Here is a 12,248-nt window from a genome sequence, read left to right on the forward strand (position 1 = left end):
TATTTAAATACATAATATATATAATATATATATATAAACTACAAGGGACTCCAGAGAAATTGAGAGTTCATCCTCCTCAGGTTTTTTTGTTTTAAATTCCTAGAGATTATTAAGAAAGAAGATATCATTTGTGGGATGAAAAGGCTACGGGGAGCCTCAAAGACCTTGCTAGCTCTAGATGAGTGATAACTTTCTAGAACATCTGAACAATGTAACATATTTTATCTAAACCAGATTAAGTCTAAGCTCTGCGAGATGTGGAGATACATCAGCGTACGAGCACAGGTGGATGTTTTAGGATTAGAAAGAGCCAGCCATCTAGGACATTTAGATTCCTTCCAGATAAAGACAGATAGCTTGTTTTATGTAATGTCTGAAATGCTCTTGCTGCTGCAGGAATATCACGGAGATGATGACCACGGTATCCCTCCAGATCGTGGGAATTATTGAGCCCATAATTCAGAATGCAGACTGGTTCTTCCCGGGAGGTGAGTGTGCGTGGGCGCTGGTCTCCTTCTTCTCACGGGTTTCTGCTGGCGTATACGTTACCCGCCGTGGTGTCCGTCCGCTTCCTGTGGGTCCTTGTTAATATTTCATAACCTGTTATCTTTGTGCTCGTGACGCAGACATCGAGTTTAACGTGACGGGTAACTACGGGAGTCCTGTGCACACCAACCATAATGCAAACTACAGCTCCATCCCTTCCCCGGACATGGAGCACTCGGACCGCAAGCAGCACGACCAAACCAGGAGACCGCTGAGCGTGGCCACAGACAACATGATGCTGGAGTTTTACAAGAAGGATGGGTATAAGAATTTACCTCTTTCTATGGGATTTCAGAATCAGGGTCCGTTTGTTTCTAATCATTTGTATAGCTTGTGGTTAGAAGATGCCTTAAAGGGAATTTATACTCAATACGTCACTTTGCAAATATTCTGGGGTTTTTTTGGTCTCTCGCTGCTATAAATGGAAGTGATCCCCTCTTTTTAGGTCAATATACAAACATTATTGTAAAACCGGTCGCTTGTAATAAGCGTTAACGAAAAGCTTGTGTTCCCCCCCCCCGACAACGTTGTAAGGATCAGAGAGAGAGCTGGGGCAGTGGAGAGCCATTCCACCCCGTAACTGTAACCCTGGAAATGGTAACATACCACATTTAGGGAAAGAATTCCAATAAAACCCGTTCTTTTCTGTAGTTACACAGAATTACTAGGAAATGGTAGAAAAAAATCTTTAACGCCACAGGTTAGTTGTTACCCCCTTGAAGGTGGAGGTGTAGCCCAGATGCTGGCTCGTTAAAACCTTGATTTATGAGTCCGCCAGCCAGCAGGCGAGCCAAGCCTTCATTTTCTCCCCTCCGCACACTCCTGCCAAGTATTAAGCCGTTTTATTCTGCAATCATCCAATATCAGCTCACCTGCAGACCTCGCTGCATGAGGGCAAGCCCCGGACAGGGGAACCATGCCTCCAATTTATCCATACAACACCCAACAGCCTCACCAAAATGTCCACCAAAAGGGAAAGGCACACACTATAAATGTATTTGCTTTTTACCCACGTTCTTGTGTCCATGTTTTCTCTGGACCGTCCTGTCTGCTTTTCATGTTTATTGTCAAATCCCAGCCCGATGTAGGTGCCGGAATTGCCCCTCAACCCAACATTAGGTTAAGTGCCGACCGCCCTTCCAGAAGCCCTCACCAGGTAATGGGGGTATTGTCCAGCGGAGAATCGATCGACCCCAGGAATCAATTTGAGGACGTTCCTAGTATAGACCATTTTTCCACCTTGAAACCGGTCCCACTTTAAATGGCAGATTGCCCTCTTGGTGCCATGTTCTGCAGAGGACAGGACCCGTGTCGCCCCCGCCATCATGCTGACTTTAAATCCCCACTAATGATCTCTGTGTTTCTGTCAATGCAGCCTTAGGAAAATTCAAAGGTAAGGTGCACCCCCGAGAACTCCCTCCACGCTGTGCATTCTCTATTTTTTTGTTAATTTTCGTTCCTTGTCCGAACGTCGGTAGGAATGTACTAAATATTTTTGTAATTGAAACAAAAAAAAAATACTTTTAAAAAATGAGGACTGCCGGTGCAGTACTCTGTATCACTGTATATGGCTGCGTGCCGCCGGACGTAGCGCTGTAAGGATATATATGGCGTCAATGCTTTGTTTTAACCCTTTGTTTCTATTTGTTTGCTGCACCCTGTATTATGGGAGCCCTATGTACAATGTTTCTGGTTTTGTGTCTCTCTGTCTCTCTAACCACCTCTGTAGAGATGGTAAGCAGATGTCTTTGTGTTCCCCCCATAGCATGGGCGTGAGGGTCATGGACACTTCTTGGGTGGCCCGCCGCGGCTCTTCCTTAGTCCGAAAAGGCCCCTCTACCCCGCCCGCCATGCAGCCCCCCGCTCCTCCTGGGCCCGATACCGCAGCTACACCTCAGTCACCAAATCCAGACCTGTCTGTAGACACCCCCTCCCCTACTCCTCCCAGTAGCGGCTCCCAGCCAGGTCCCGAGAGGACAAGGTAAGCCCGGAAAATTCTCCCTCCTTAGCTTTGCATCAAGCCACGCCGTCTCTTTACCCCCCATAACAACAATTCTCAGCAAAAGACCGCTTTTAGGTTTCTCTTTTCCCCCAAACCTAAAAAAGAAGCATCGCATGATTCCGTTGTAGCAAGAGCCCCCAAACCTTTTAATAAAACCTTTTAATGCATCTTTTACAAAACGATCACTATATATAACCTTTAAAAATCAAGGGAGAAATAGAATCACGGACCCAATGCACACCTTTCACACCAACCGTAAAATATTATTTCTTTACGTCTGACAAATGCAGAAAAAAAAAATGTTTTTTTATATAGAAAAAATAATCATCAGTGGTGAGAGGTGGAGGCAGCTTTTAAATTGTGGGAACTTCTAGTTTAATTTATTATTAATATGTGTATATTAATAATAATATATTAAAAATACTGTAATAATAAAATTCAGGCTCTATCTTTTATAGACTTACAGTTATAAGTATCTTATATTTAGGAGATTTTGTTGAAACAAAAAACATTTTTGAGTATTCTATATAATAAACTAAAATGTGTAATGGAACCAAAATTAGATTCTAATAATGAATAATTGTCAGCCGTACTATAGCATTACGTGCAACATTCTAAACGTATTCCTCTCCCCAGACACCAGGGGGCACCATTTCTTTAAAGCTCATCTCTAGATAAATATTCTAAATAATACACTATTTATTATTATTATTATTATTATTAAAATGTAAAATAAACAGTTGGATAGTAAACATGGGGTAGTCGCTGGACCTACAGCTTAGCCCATCGTTCCTATCTGGGAGACCCTTTTCAGTAGCCCCCTAAAATTTGAAGGCTGGGACTATTGACCCGTATAGGACATCACCTAAAAGCGGCCCTGCATGTACTTCTTAATATGACAGCACACCCCTATTCTGCTCTGGCATGCGCATGAGTGCAACGGTGTCGCTTTCTTATCTCCTTCACATGTCCTCGCAAATCAAACCCGGCTGGTCCTCCCCAAATGTCTTCATATTTTGCTTTTCGGATCTCAATGCACATTTAATATTTCTTTTTCATCATTTTAGTAAATATTCTCGTAAGGCTCAGCTTATCCCCAAATGAGCCCCGGTACCTTGCTAAGCACCCCGTGACTTCATGGGCTAATTAGTTTACTTGCTCGTTTGTATTTCTTTTTTTATTTTTTATTGGATGTTTTATAGTATTATTTTATATAAAATCCCTCTTTTGTAGCACCCTTTTTCTCTTTTTTTTGTTTAGATTCCGTTATATATAATATTACTATATGTTTTCTATTTATTATCGCTAAGCCTAATTTTCATATCCTGCTGAAGAAAAAGGCAAAAATAATTGATTTGAAAGGAATTTATCAATGGGTGACTAACCAGATTATGCCAAATACAACTGCTAATCAGTCTGAAATTATAATTATTCATTTTCAAATAAATGCCAAATCAGGAAATGGGAAACATTTGTCACGAGACGAGAAAATGTATCTCAGACAATTAAAATAATTTGTTAACCTGATGAAATGTTTCCTTTTTGTGCTTGGTTTGGCTGCTGGTAAGCGATATTTGCTTGCCGTATAGGACTTCCCATAACATAGCATCTTAGACTTAAATTTACCCATTTGTAACATGCTTAAATTATTTTTTTCCCAAAAAAAATCACAAAAATGAAGTCAAAGCTATTTGTTCAAAACCTGAAGTTCGTAGCTTTAGATGAATATGGTAAATTCATGATTATTTTTTTTTTATCTTGTCACCCAGTATACACACACCAGACGTTAAACCTGCTTTGATTTTATCATTTTTAATACCTGAAGTCTAGCGTTATTCTCCCAAAAATGTATTCAACAGCATTTTTACTTAAAATGCAATTTTTTGGGTCCGTGAGCAGAGATTAGAGAATGTTGCACAGCTGCATGTTTTGTGATTTTGTGTCGTTTAAGCTCCGTTGTCTACTTCTGCGTGTGTCCCACTTTGCGTGTCATCAACCACCATGAAACTGTGTCATGCTAACGAATGGCTTCTCGCAGTCTCTCGTTTTACACTTCATGCCGTGTCTCTTCTCTTTTGTTGGGTTCTTCCTTGTACAAATATTTTTTCTGTTCTTTTTTTTTTTCTTTTCTTTTTTTCTGTGTGCCTTTTTTTTCCTCCGCATCCCTCCATCGAGTGCAGCGGAGATGAGATTTCGCCCCAGTGGTCGGATTCCTGTTACAGCTATCCTTCCCCTGAAGAAGACAGACCCCTCTCGTACCCATGCTCACAGCACCCTACCCTTCATCCTCACCCTCCAAAAGCTCCGCCATCTTCGAGGCCTGATGCTTATCGGTGGACTGGGTACAGCCAAACTTTGCCACCTTCTCCACCTAAGCTTGACATAAACTCAAACCCCAAACCTTGCTTCTTACACCTTACTAAGCAGAGCTCTCTCACTGAACCCCACTCTTCCGAGCCTAATGTCTCCGCTTTGTACATCAAAACCCCACTTGTCCTAACCAAACCTGACCCACCTAGTACGACTAACCTTCCCACAATGTCAGCCTCACCCCCATGGCTCAGCTGTTCCTGTGCTCGAGACAAGGGAACCAAGCTGACTAGGTAAATAAAAAGGTTTGCTGTGTGACTGTAAGATTGCCACGACAATGTTGAACAGCTTAGTTTGGAAGGGTTCGATAGGATGACCCAATGCTTATGGTGGCAGGTAACCAATATGGCACCTGTGATGAGTTCCCCAGTATAGCTACGGCCTTGTGATAAAGAGGCATTATCTTTTGGAGTTTATGGTGGCTGCATGGCTCATCCACACCGAAGTGACTTAGTTGTCCATGTCTCTGCTTCCATTCGTGATGAGATGGAAGGGCTGAACGTGTGGTTGATGGGGGAAGAGCTGAAAGGGGAGGGAAAATTAATTATCGGACGTTAGGATTTTGAAATCAATGCTCTTGAAAGCTATTGTTGAGGAAGAAAACGTACTGACCCAGCTCGAATAAAACACTGATGTCCAAGAGGCTAAATGGTCGCTTTATTAGCAGCTGCATTCTCCACCAGAAAAAGGTCACAGGGTCTTTCTCATTTTGAGGGTTTCTTTTATATATAAAACCTGATAATGTGAAATGAGTCAACAAAGTTGACGTTAGCGGTGGATGAGTTTAATCGACCTTTACCCTTTTCAAGCTCTTGTTTAAGCCAACAGAACTTGAGTGAAATAGTGTTTGCACCAGTGACATTTCATTAAATGAAAGGGTTATATGACTGAATGCGGAGTTTCATCCCCCAAAAAAGCTATAGACTAACCTTTCTGTTCTTGAGTGTTTTTTTACATAGGTTGTTTGATTTCCTTCTAGCACGTTGAAAGGCAAAGAACTTTCGCCTGTTTCTGGACCAAAGGGGAGTCCAAGTGCTTGTCACATTGTGTCCGCCGGTGGCATGGGTCTCGCCCAACTCTCAACGGAACAAAGTCCTCATTCTCTTAGGAAAGGTACATGCTGAACCCGAGGCATTGGGGAATTCCTCCGATTATCATTCACGTGGAGTCAGAAATGAGGACTCTGTATAACCTTCTTCATTCTGAAGGAGAACCCGTCTGCTCTTCTTATAATTTGTGATATCTTATCTTTTCACAGTCTCCAAGAAGCTAGCGCCAGTCCCTCCCAAGATTACATACAACCAGACAGGCACGGCATCCGACCAATCCACGGGTCAGCCTTCTCCCGTCAGCCTCTCCCCAACGCCACCTACCACCCCTTCGCCGTATGGACTTAGTTACCAAGGTTCCTTGGCTATTACCCCCAGTCTGTCCTCCCCCCCTCCACTGACCAGCACTTTAACCAAATCCCGTCCCACCCCAAAACCAAGACAGAGACCCTCGCTTCCTCCTCCTCAGCCTCCCACATCGAGTCAGTCTGCTTCCAGTCCCCAGTCTACCGAGAACAGCATCTTAGATGGCCTCTCTCCTGGGGAAAGCATGTCTACAGGTGAGTGACTCCTCGCCGTCCCTCTTTTCCGGAAAAAGATGCGCCTACCGTATCGTCCACTGGAGCAAAACAATATGGAACAAGGATTTTAGCTGCAAAGTGTAGGAAAAATGTTTACGTGACAACTTAATGGCCCAAAATTACCAACTCAACCCAGAATATGCCGAAGTTTCACCCCTTTCCTTAAAAAAAAACATTTCTTAACGGATCATTTTTTTGCATGTAATTAAATACACTTTTAAGGTAAAATAATTAGTTTTTCTTTAGGTCTGGTAGAGGCACAACAAAAAAACTCAAGACGCACAACAACATTAAAACTAGACACACAAATATTTAATAGGTTTCGTTTTTCAGACAAACAGAAGTTTATTAATGTTTAGGGCAAGATTGATTCATTCATAAGGAAGATTTTATATATTTTTTGAATTAACGTAAGTTTCACAAAGCGTTTGGCCAAGGACCTCGTTCCTTCCCACATAGAAAGCATATCAGGCTGCTCCTTTAGAGTAAAGATGGAGTCTCATCGAGACTCAAATGTATCCATTTCTTCACACCCCCCAAGTCCCGCAATCAAAGAGCACTAAGAGTCTTTTGTTTCTTGTTATGTCCCCTCTGTCTACCCTCGTTCTCCGACCCCCTCTCCTCGCAGCCGTTTGACGTGAGTGGCGCTATGTTGGATATGTGTGAGGGGGAAGCCTGCTGGTAAGCCGGAGCCTTAAGCGTATCACCCTCACCTCGACCATACGCTCCAGTCTTGAGCAACCACTGATAATTGAAGCTGATTGACACGTTACACCCAAGACGTCGGCATGACTTTTTAAAAATATCTACATGTAACCGCTACATCCCAACTGTACTTCGCTCTTGTTTTGGGGAGTCCTGTAAAGTCAGGTCAAAATCCTAACACCCACTAGAGTTTTTTTTCTACTGCAAACCAATTTCTAGGGAGAAATATCGAGATTTTGATATATGCCACAGAGTAAAGCCAAAAAAAAAATACCATGTAAAAATGTTTCTTGGGGCATTAACCGGCATTGCGTTGCATGTCTGCCTAGCAAGAAGAGAGTAAAAGAAGCCACGCTTGCCGAAGAGCTAGTCATCTCCTGGTACTCTGCCTTGGGTTATATTTTATTCAGTCTCCTGGCATCGGGAGGCAAATTAGCGAGCGGAACGTCTGGTTGTTCTTTGATTCTTTGTAGAGGAAAGCATGCTGGCCCCTTTGGGTGTAATTTGTGGTCACCACCTATGGAGCTCATATTCGTCTTGGTTGCCCATCACTGCTACATTGTTACCTCTTTATTCCTTTGGCCTGACCTCCAACCACTGCTCCTGCGCGTAGCTGTCCAGGCCAGGACTCTGATGGAATTCCGATTTCTTGGCATTTAGACTCATGAAGGCAGCAGCTGATATTCAGAGCTCAATAACACATCGTTCAACTACTTTTATGTTGAATATCACGTCGCTTGACATAGAAACCAATGCTCAGGCTTACTGGGTATTGTTGGTTTTTTTCAACAAGTTTCCAAGACCTTGATGAGTCTTAGGGCCACTTTCAATTGGGGGACATGAATTGCCATCAACTGACCCCTGACAGCTATGTGCAGGACCCTGGCACTAATTCCTCCGGAGCTGTAGCCTTTGCATGAGGTTGCAGCAGAGACGCATGGCTTTAGCCTCTTCCCGCTTGGCAAGGTCCACCAGAGGCGGTAGGGTGTGGGATGTTGTGCCCTGTGCTTTAACTGTCATCGTGTTAACCGTTAGAAGCGATTCTAGAACATTGTCCACTCCGTTGTAACAAAACCCTTTCTAAGTGATGCTTTGAAGACAATCTTGTCTCGTTTGTTGACTGCATAATGTACATTTTTGAACTTTGTGTTGTTCTTCTCATGAAACTGAGTTTGTGGACCATTTCTATGACATCTCAGGATGAGCACAAGAGTCTCAGCAAAGAACGACAAGTTCTTAAAACCACAACATTTACCTGTTGAGTTAGAGGGTGTTAACCCACAGGCGACATGTAACACCTACATAGTTACATCAGAAATGGCCAAAAAGTATGTATTTACACCCAGAATAATCGTGTGACATCACTGTGTCTCATAACCCTCATGCCTGGTTGTTTGTCCCCTGTGCGGGGATGGCAGTACAAACTATATATTTTTTTTAATGAGCTTGTAGAACTTTATGTAGTATTAGCAGCCAGGCCTTTAAACCCTTGACCACAGGTTGCTTTACCCCCTTACAGAGAGGAAGGGTTTGGGGGTAACGCATTGAGAAGCTGTCCCTGCATATAGGGTTTGATGGAGATAGGGACATGTGATAGGGGGAGAACAGATCAAAGGGGTAGGGAGGTTCTTCTCATCCCAACCACAGAGTCTCACCCTGCCTGGTGGTAGACGTGGAGCTTCCATGGAGCAGAGCCTGGCACTGAGTATCAATGTCTAGCACAAAGCTCAGCGGTTAAGTGAAGGAATGTATCCAAGACATCACTGTGGTCCTTTTTTTTTTAGAGATTGTATCGTAACGTTACCGGAAAGGTCCCTTTGTTAACTTTTTTTGGGGGTAGATTCCTTTAAAGCCTAAAACTGCTGCTTCCTCCATTTGACTGCAACCTCCTCTCCTGGACCATCTCCGGCATTAAGTCATTAATCCTAACGCCTCTCCCAGCAGACACCTCTAACGGTTATACCTTGGTGCCCAGTGGCCACTTCCTAATCTGCTTATTCCCACCTCGTCCCTTTCAGGTATCATCCATTTTGACATCCCGTCTATTCTCATTGAGATCGATACCGCCTTGAAGCGAGATGCCATGAAGCAGAGGCTGTCTGCGGAGGGCAAAACGGAGTCGGACGAGGACTCGGAGAGCACGGCCCTTTGACGTTAGTGGAATTACTCCCCATCCCTGCCAACCACACGCGACGAGCCGCCAAACCCGTGCCAAGCTCTCCGTCTGACCCTTCGTCGTGCGTCTCACCTGGGGTGCCATTAGCAAGGATTGTAAGGAGGGTGTCTTCTTCTGAACCCAAAGGCTTCAGACTAAGGTCCCTCCAGGAGAATTCTGTGAAGTTGGAGAAAAAAAGGGAACAAATATTTTGTATTTTGTGATTTTAACCCATTTCCTCCCAGTATGGCTGGTAATGGACAAGAAACAAAAAAAAATGTTTCAGCTGTATATTGAGGCGAGCTTCCACCTTGCTGCTACCCGAGCTGCCCGCTATCATGTGTTTTACTGGTGCGCGAACGTCCTCCTTTAAATGCTGCGCGGTATAGTGGTGAGAGGCATCTCAGTCCGTTCATTGCCAGTTGCCACAGGGGGTTATTCAGCGTCGGATAGGGTGGCCAGCCTGTGAGGACTACAACTCTCAATATCCACATTTACGGAGGGTAAAAAGCTGAGAATTCCAGAAATGTTTCTTCTTCAACCAACCGCAAATAATATGTATGTGAGTGAACCTGTCAGGGGACGCTCGTGGAGGTTTGCGTGGTGCCCCGCCATGCTTTCTACCCCTTCTGGTCATTAATATATTGACCCTATTTTTGATTTAAGCCGGACCCCGGTATGTGGGGTGAGATTCCCTATCTTTCTTTTTTTTTTTGCTGCCCACCCTAGCTGTATATAGACAAGGCGATGATTTTCCAAATGCAGATTCAAGTTTTATTTTTTTAATTTATAAATATATTTGTATTTATGCCTCCGGAAACCTTTTCAGTGTTAGAGAATGAATTCTATATATTTTCTCCGTGTAATTCTTTTGGTGCTTATGGTTATAAACTGTATTGTTTTGTGTTCTTGATCGCAAAACCGAGAAAAAAGAAGGCCTAAGAATTTATCGTTTTGTTTTCGGTATTAAACCACAGTTGAGTCCAAATGTACGTTTAACATAAAAAAGAACATTACACATATTTCCTTGTGCGTTTCCACTGCTTCAGGGTTCTCCAAAGAAGTTTGTGATGCCTTTTAGCGGGCCAGCATTCGTAGAGTAAATTCCATTGAGTTTCAAAAAAAACCTTTTTGTCTTAATTTATCCTCAGTTCTGTTTTTATTTCACTTCGGTTTCCAATATGATACCAGGGACAGGGTTAGCTGTTAAATTATTGGCTTTTACAGCCGTTTTCTGATGTGTCTTGTTCTTAACGTGTTCATTTGTGTTAGCTTTCAACACAAAAGTGTTAAAATTCAAAATGGCCGCCATATTCCCATCTGTTACGCTAACCAATAGCAACGCCACATTGCGGCTTCTTATTTGATATTTCCGTGAAGCTTTTAATTCTTTTTTTATTTTTTTTTATTTTGGAAGCCCCCGAGGGATCTCGGCTTCTAAGCAAGGCCCTTGGTTCCCGTGGCAACGTGTTTCTGTCTCTCTCCTGGCCGCGGAGGGGTTTTTCAGCCGTCATTAGTGGCGTCCCGACATCAGTTCTAGCAAAGAAAGGTCACGGTCAAGCTTAGTGTCTCAAAATAATCACATCTCATTATTTTTCCAGGTGAGATTCCTAATGTGTCTGTGAATGCGTAGAGTGGTTCCTCAACAACAAAAAAAATATTTTTAAAAAGAAAACGATATGTATATATAAATATAATATATATATATATAGCTATATCAGTGACGGTCACCTTTTTAAGGATTTTTGCTTATGTGTGTGCGTGTGTGGGGTCCAGGAACCATATAAACCATGTCTTTGGATGATGTACATATGTATTTGTTGAAACTACTACGAAATTCTAATGTATAATTGTAAAAAACGATTAAACTACTGCTATGCAGAGAGAGGAGGCTGTATTTTACATACGTTTCTTAACATTACGGCTGAGAAGTATCGTTCTTTGCCGTCCTCTCATCTGCCGCTCGAGATATTTATCTTCCCGTCTCAATGCACCTTTCTTTTTTTTTTTTTTGCATTCCCGATTTATTTTTGCCACATATTTACAGTAAATATACATAAATTCCGTTAACAAACAAGAACCGCACAACTAAAATTATATTTGTACGTGAGCCAGAACTTGAGAATTTTGGAAATATAATGACCTCCCAGCTTGTTCACTCAAGCAGGAAGTGGCTGAAAAACAAAACAGGAAGTAAAAAGCGCAACCGTAAAGTGTTTCCCCCAGCATGCCGGAAAACGATGTGTCATTTTATATATCAGAAGCTCTGTCAAGTTATGGATCTTCTACAAACATCTTCTTGATCGTTCTTTAAAATCACTTTATAGTAATTTTTACATATTTTCTGAAAAAAGTGCCAAAATTGCTAATTGTTTTGCAGCATGTTTTTAGAACATGTTCGTCCTCCTGTTCCTAAGCCCCAAGTTGACTGAATATCTCTGTGTCGGTATTCAGTCAAAATGGGATATTTGTGGCAAGTGAAAATTCTGTTTTCATGAATAATTCTGAGAATAAACAGTTTGCCCGTTCCTGGCGGAAAAGGTTTTGCGTTGCAGCCGTAGGAGAAGTGTCGTTCTGGGTTCACTATGGCTGATACGCAAGCCTCTTCCACCCACATCCAAGGGGCCGGGCTCCGAAAATTAGAGAAATAAAGTAAAATGCGTCTATGACCTCGTGATGTGCGTGTCTTGGAGAATAGAACATCCATCTTGTATACCAGCAGTCATACTGGATTATGATCGTTGGACGAGTGTACGACTGACGCAAAATAATGCGAATGCCGATCTGTGTCACATGCGTCGTTCACTTCCAACGTCCGCCATCTTTGCTCTTGTATATCC

The 12,248-nt window shown here is 42.7% G+C and overlaps 1 protein-coding gene across 4 annotated transcripts in view; it reads left to right on the forward strand.

Moving 5' to 3' along the window:
- ARHGAP44 (Rho GTPase activating protein 44) overlaps positions 1-10,419 on the forward strand; it is a 31,302-nt gene extending 20,883 nt beyond the window's left edge. Inside the window, exons 15-23 of one of the 4 annotated variants that reach the window (XM_053454130.1) lie at positions 397-488; positions 627-807; positions 1,922-1,939; positions 2,312-2,527; positions 4,729-5,151; positions 5,898-6,031; positions 6,177-6,527; positions 7,177-7,229; positions 9,272-9,408. In XM_053454130.1, coding sequence (XP_053310105.1) covers positions 397-488; positions 627-807; positions 1,922-1,939; positions 2,312-2,527; positions 4,729-5,151; positions 5,898-6,031; positions 6,177-6,527; positions 7,177-7,184 — 1,423 coding nt within the window. In that variant the 3' untranslated portion in view covers positions 7,185-7,229; positions 9,272-9,408. Of the gene's footprint in view, positions 1-396; positions 489-626; positions 808-1,921; positions 1,940-2,311; positions 2,528-4,728; positions 5,152-5,897; positions 6,032-6,176; positions 6,528-7,176; positions 7,230-9,271 lie in introns of all 4 variants that reach the window. The other 3 variants (XM_053454128.1, XM_053454129.1, XM_053454131.1) reach the window with 3 other exon arrangements.
- The last annotated feature ends 1,829 nt before the right edge of the window (positions 10,420-12,248 follow it).

This window comes from Spea bombifrons, chromosome 13, assembly GCF_027358695.1.
Source record: "Spea bombifrons isolate aSpeBom1 chromosome 13, aSpeBom1.2.pri, whole genome shotgun sequence".
Taxonomy (NCBI): Eukaryota; Metazoa; Chordata; class Amphibia; order Anura; family Pelobatidae; genus Spea; species Spea bombifrons.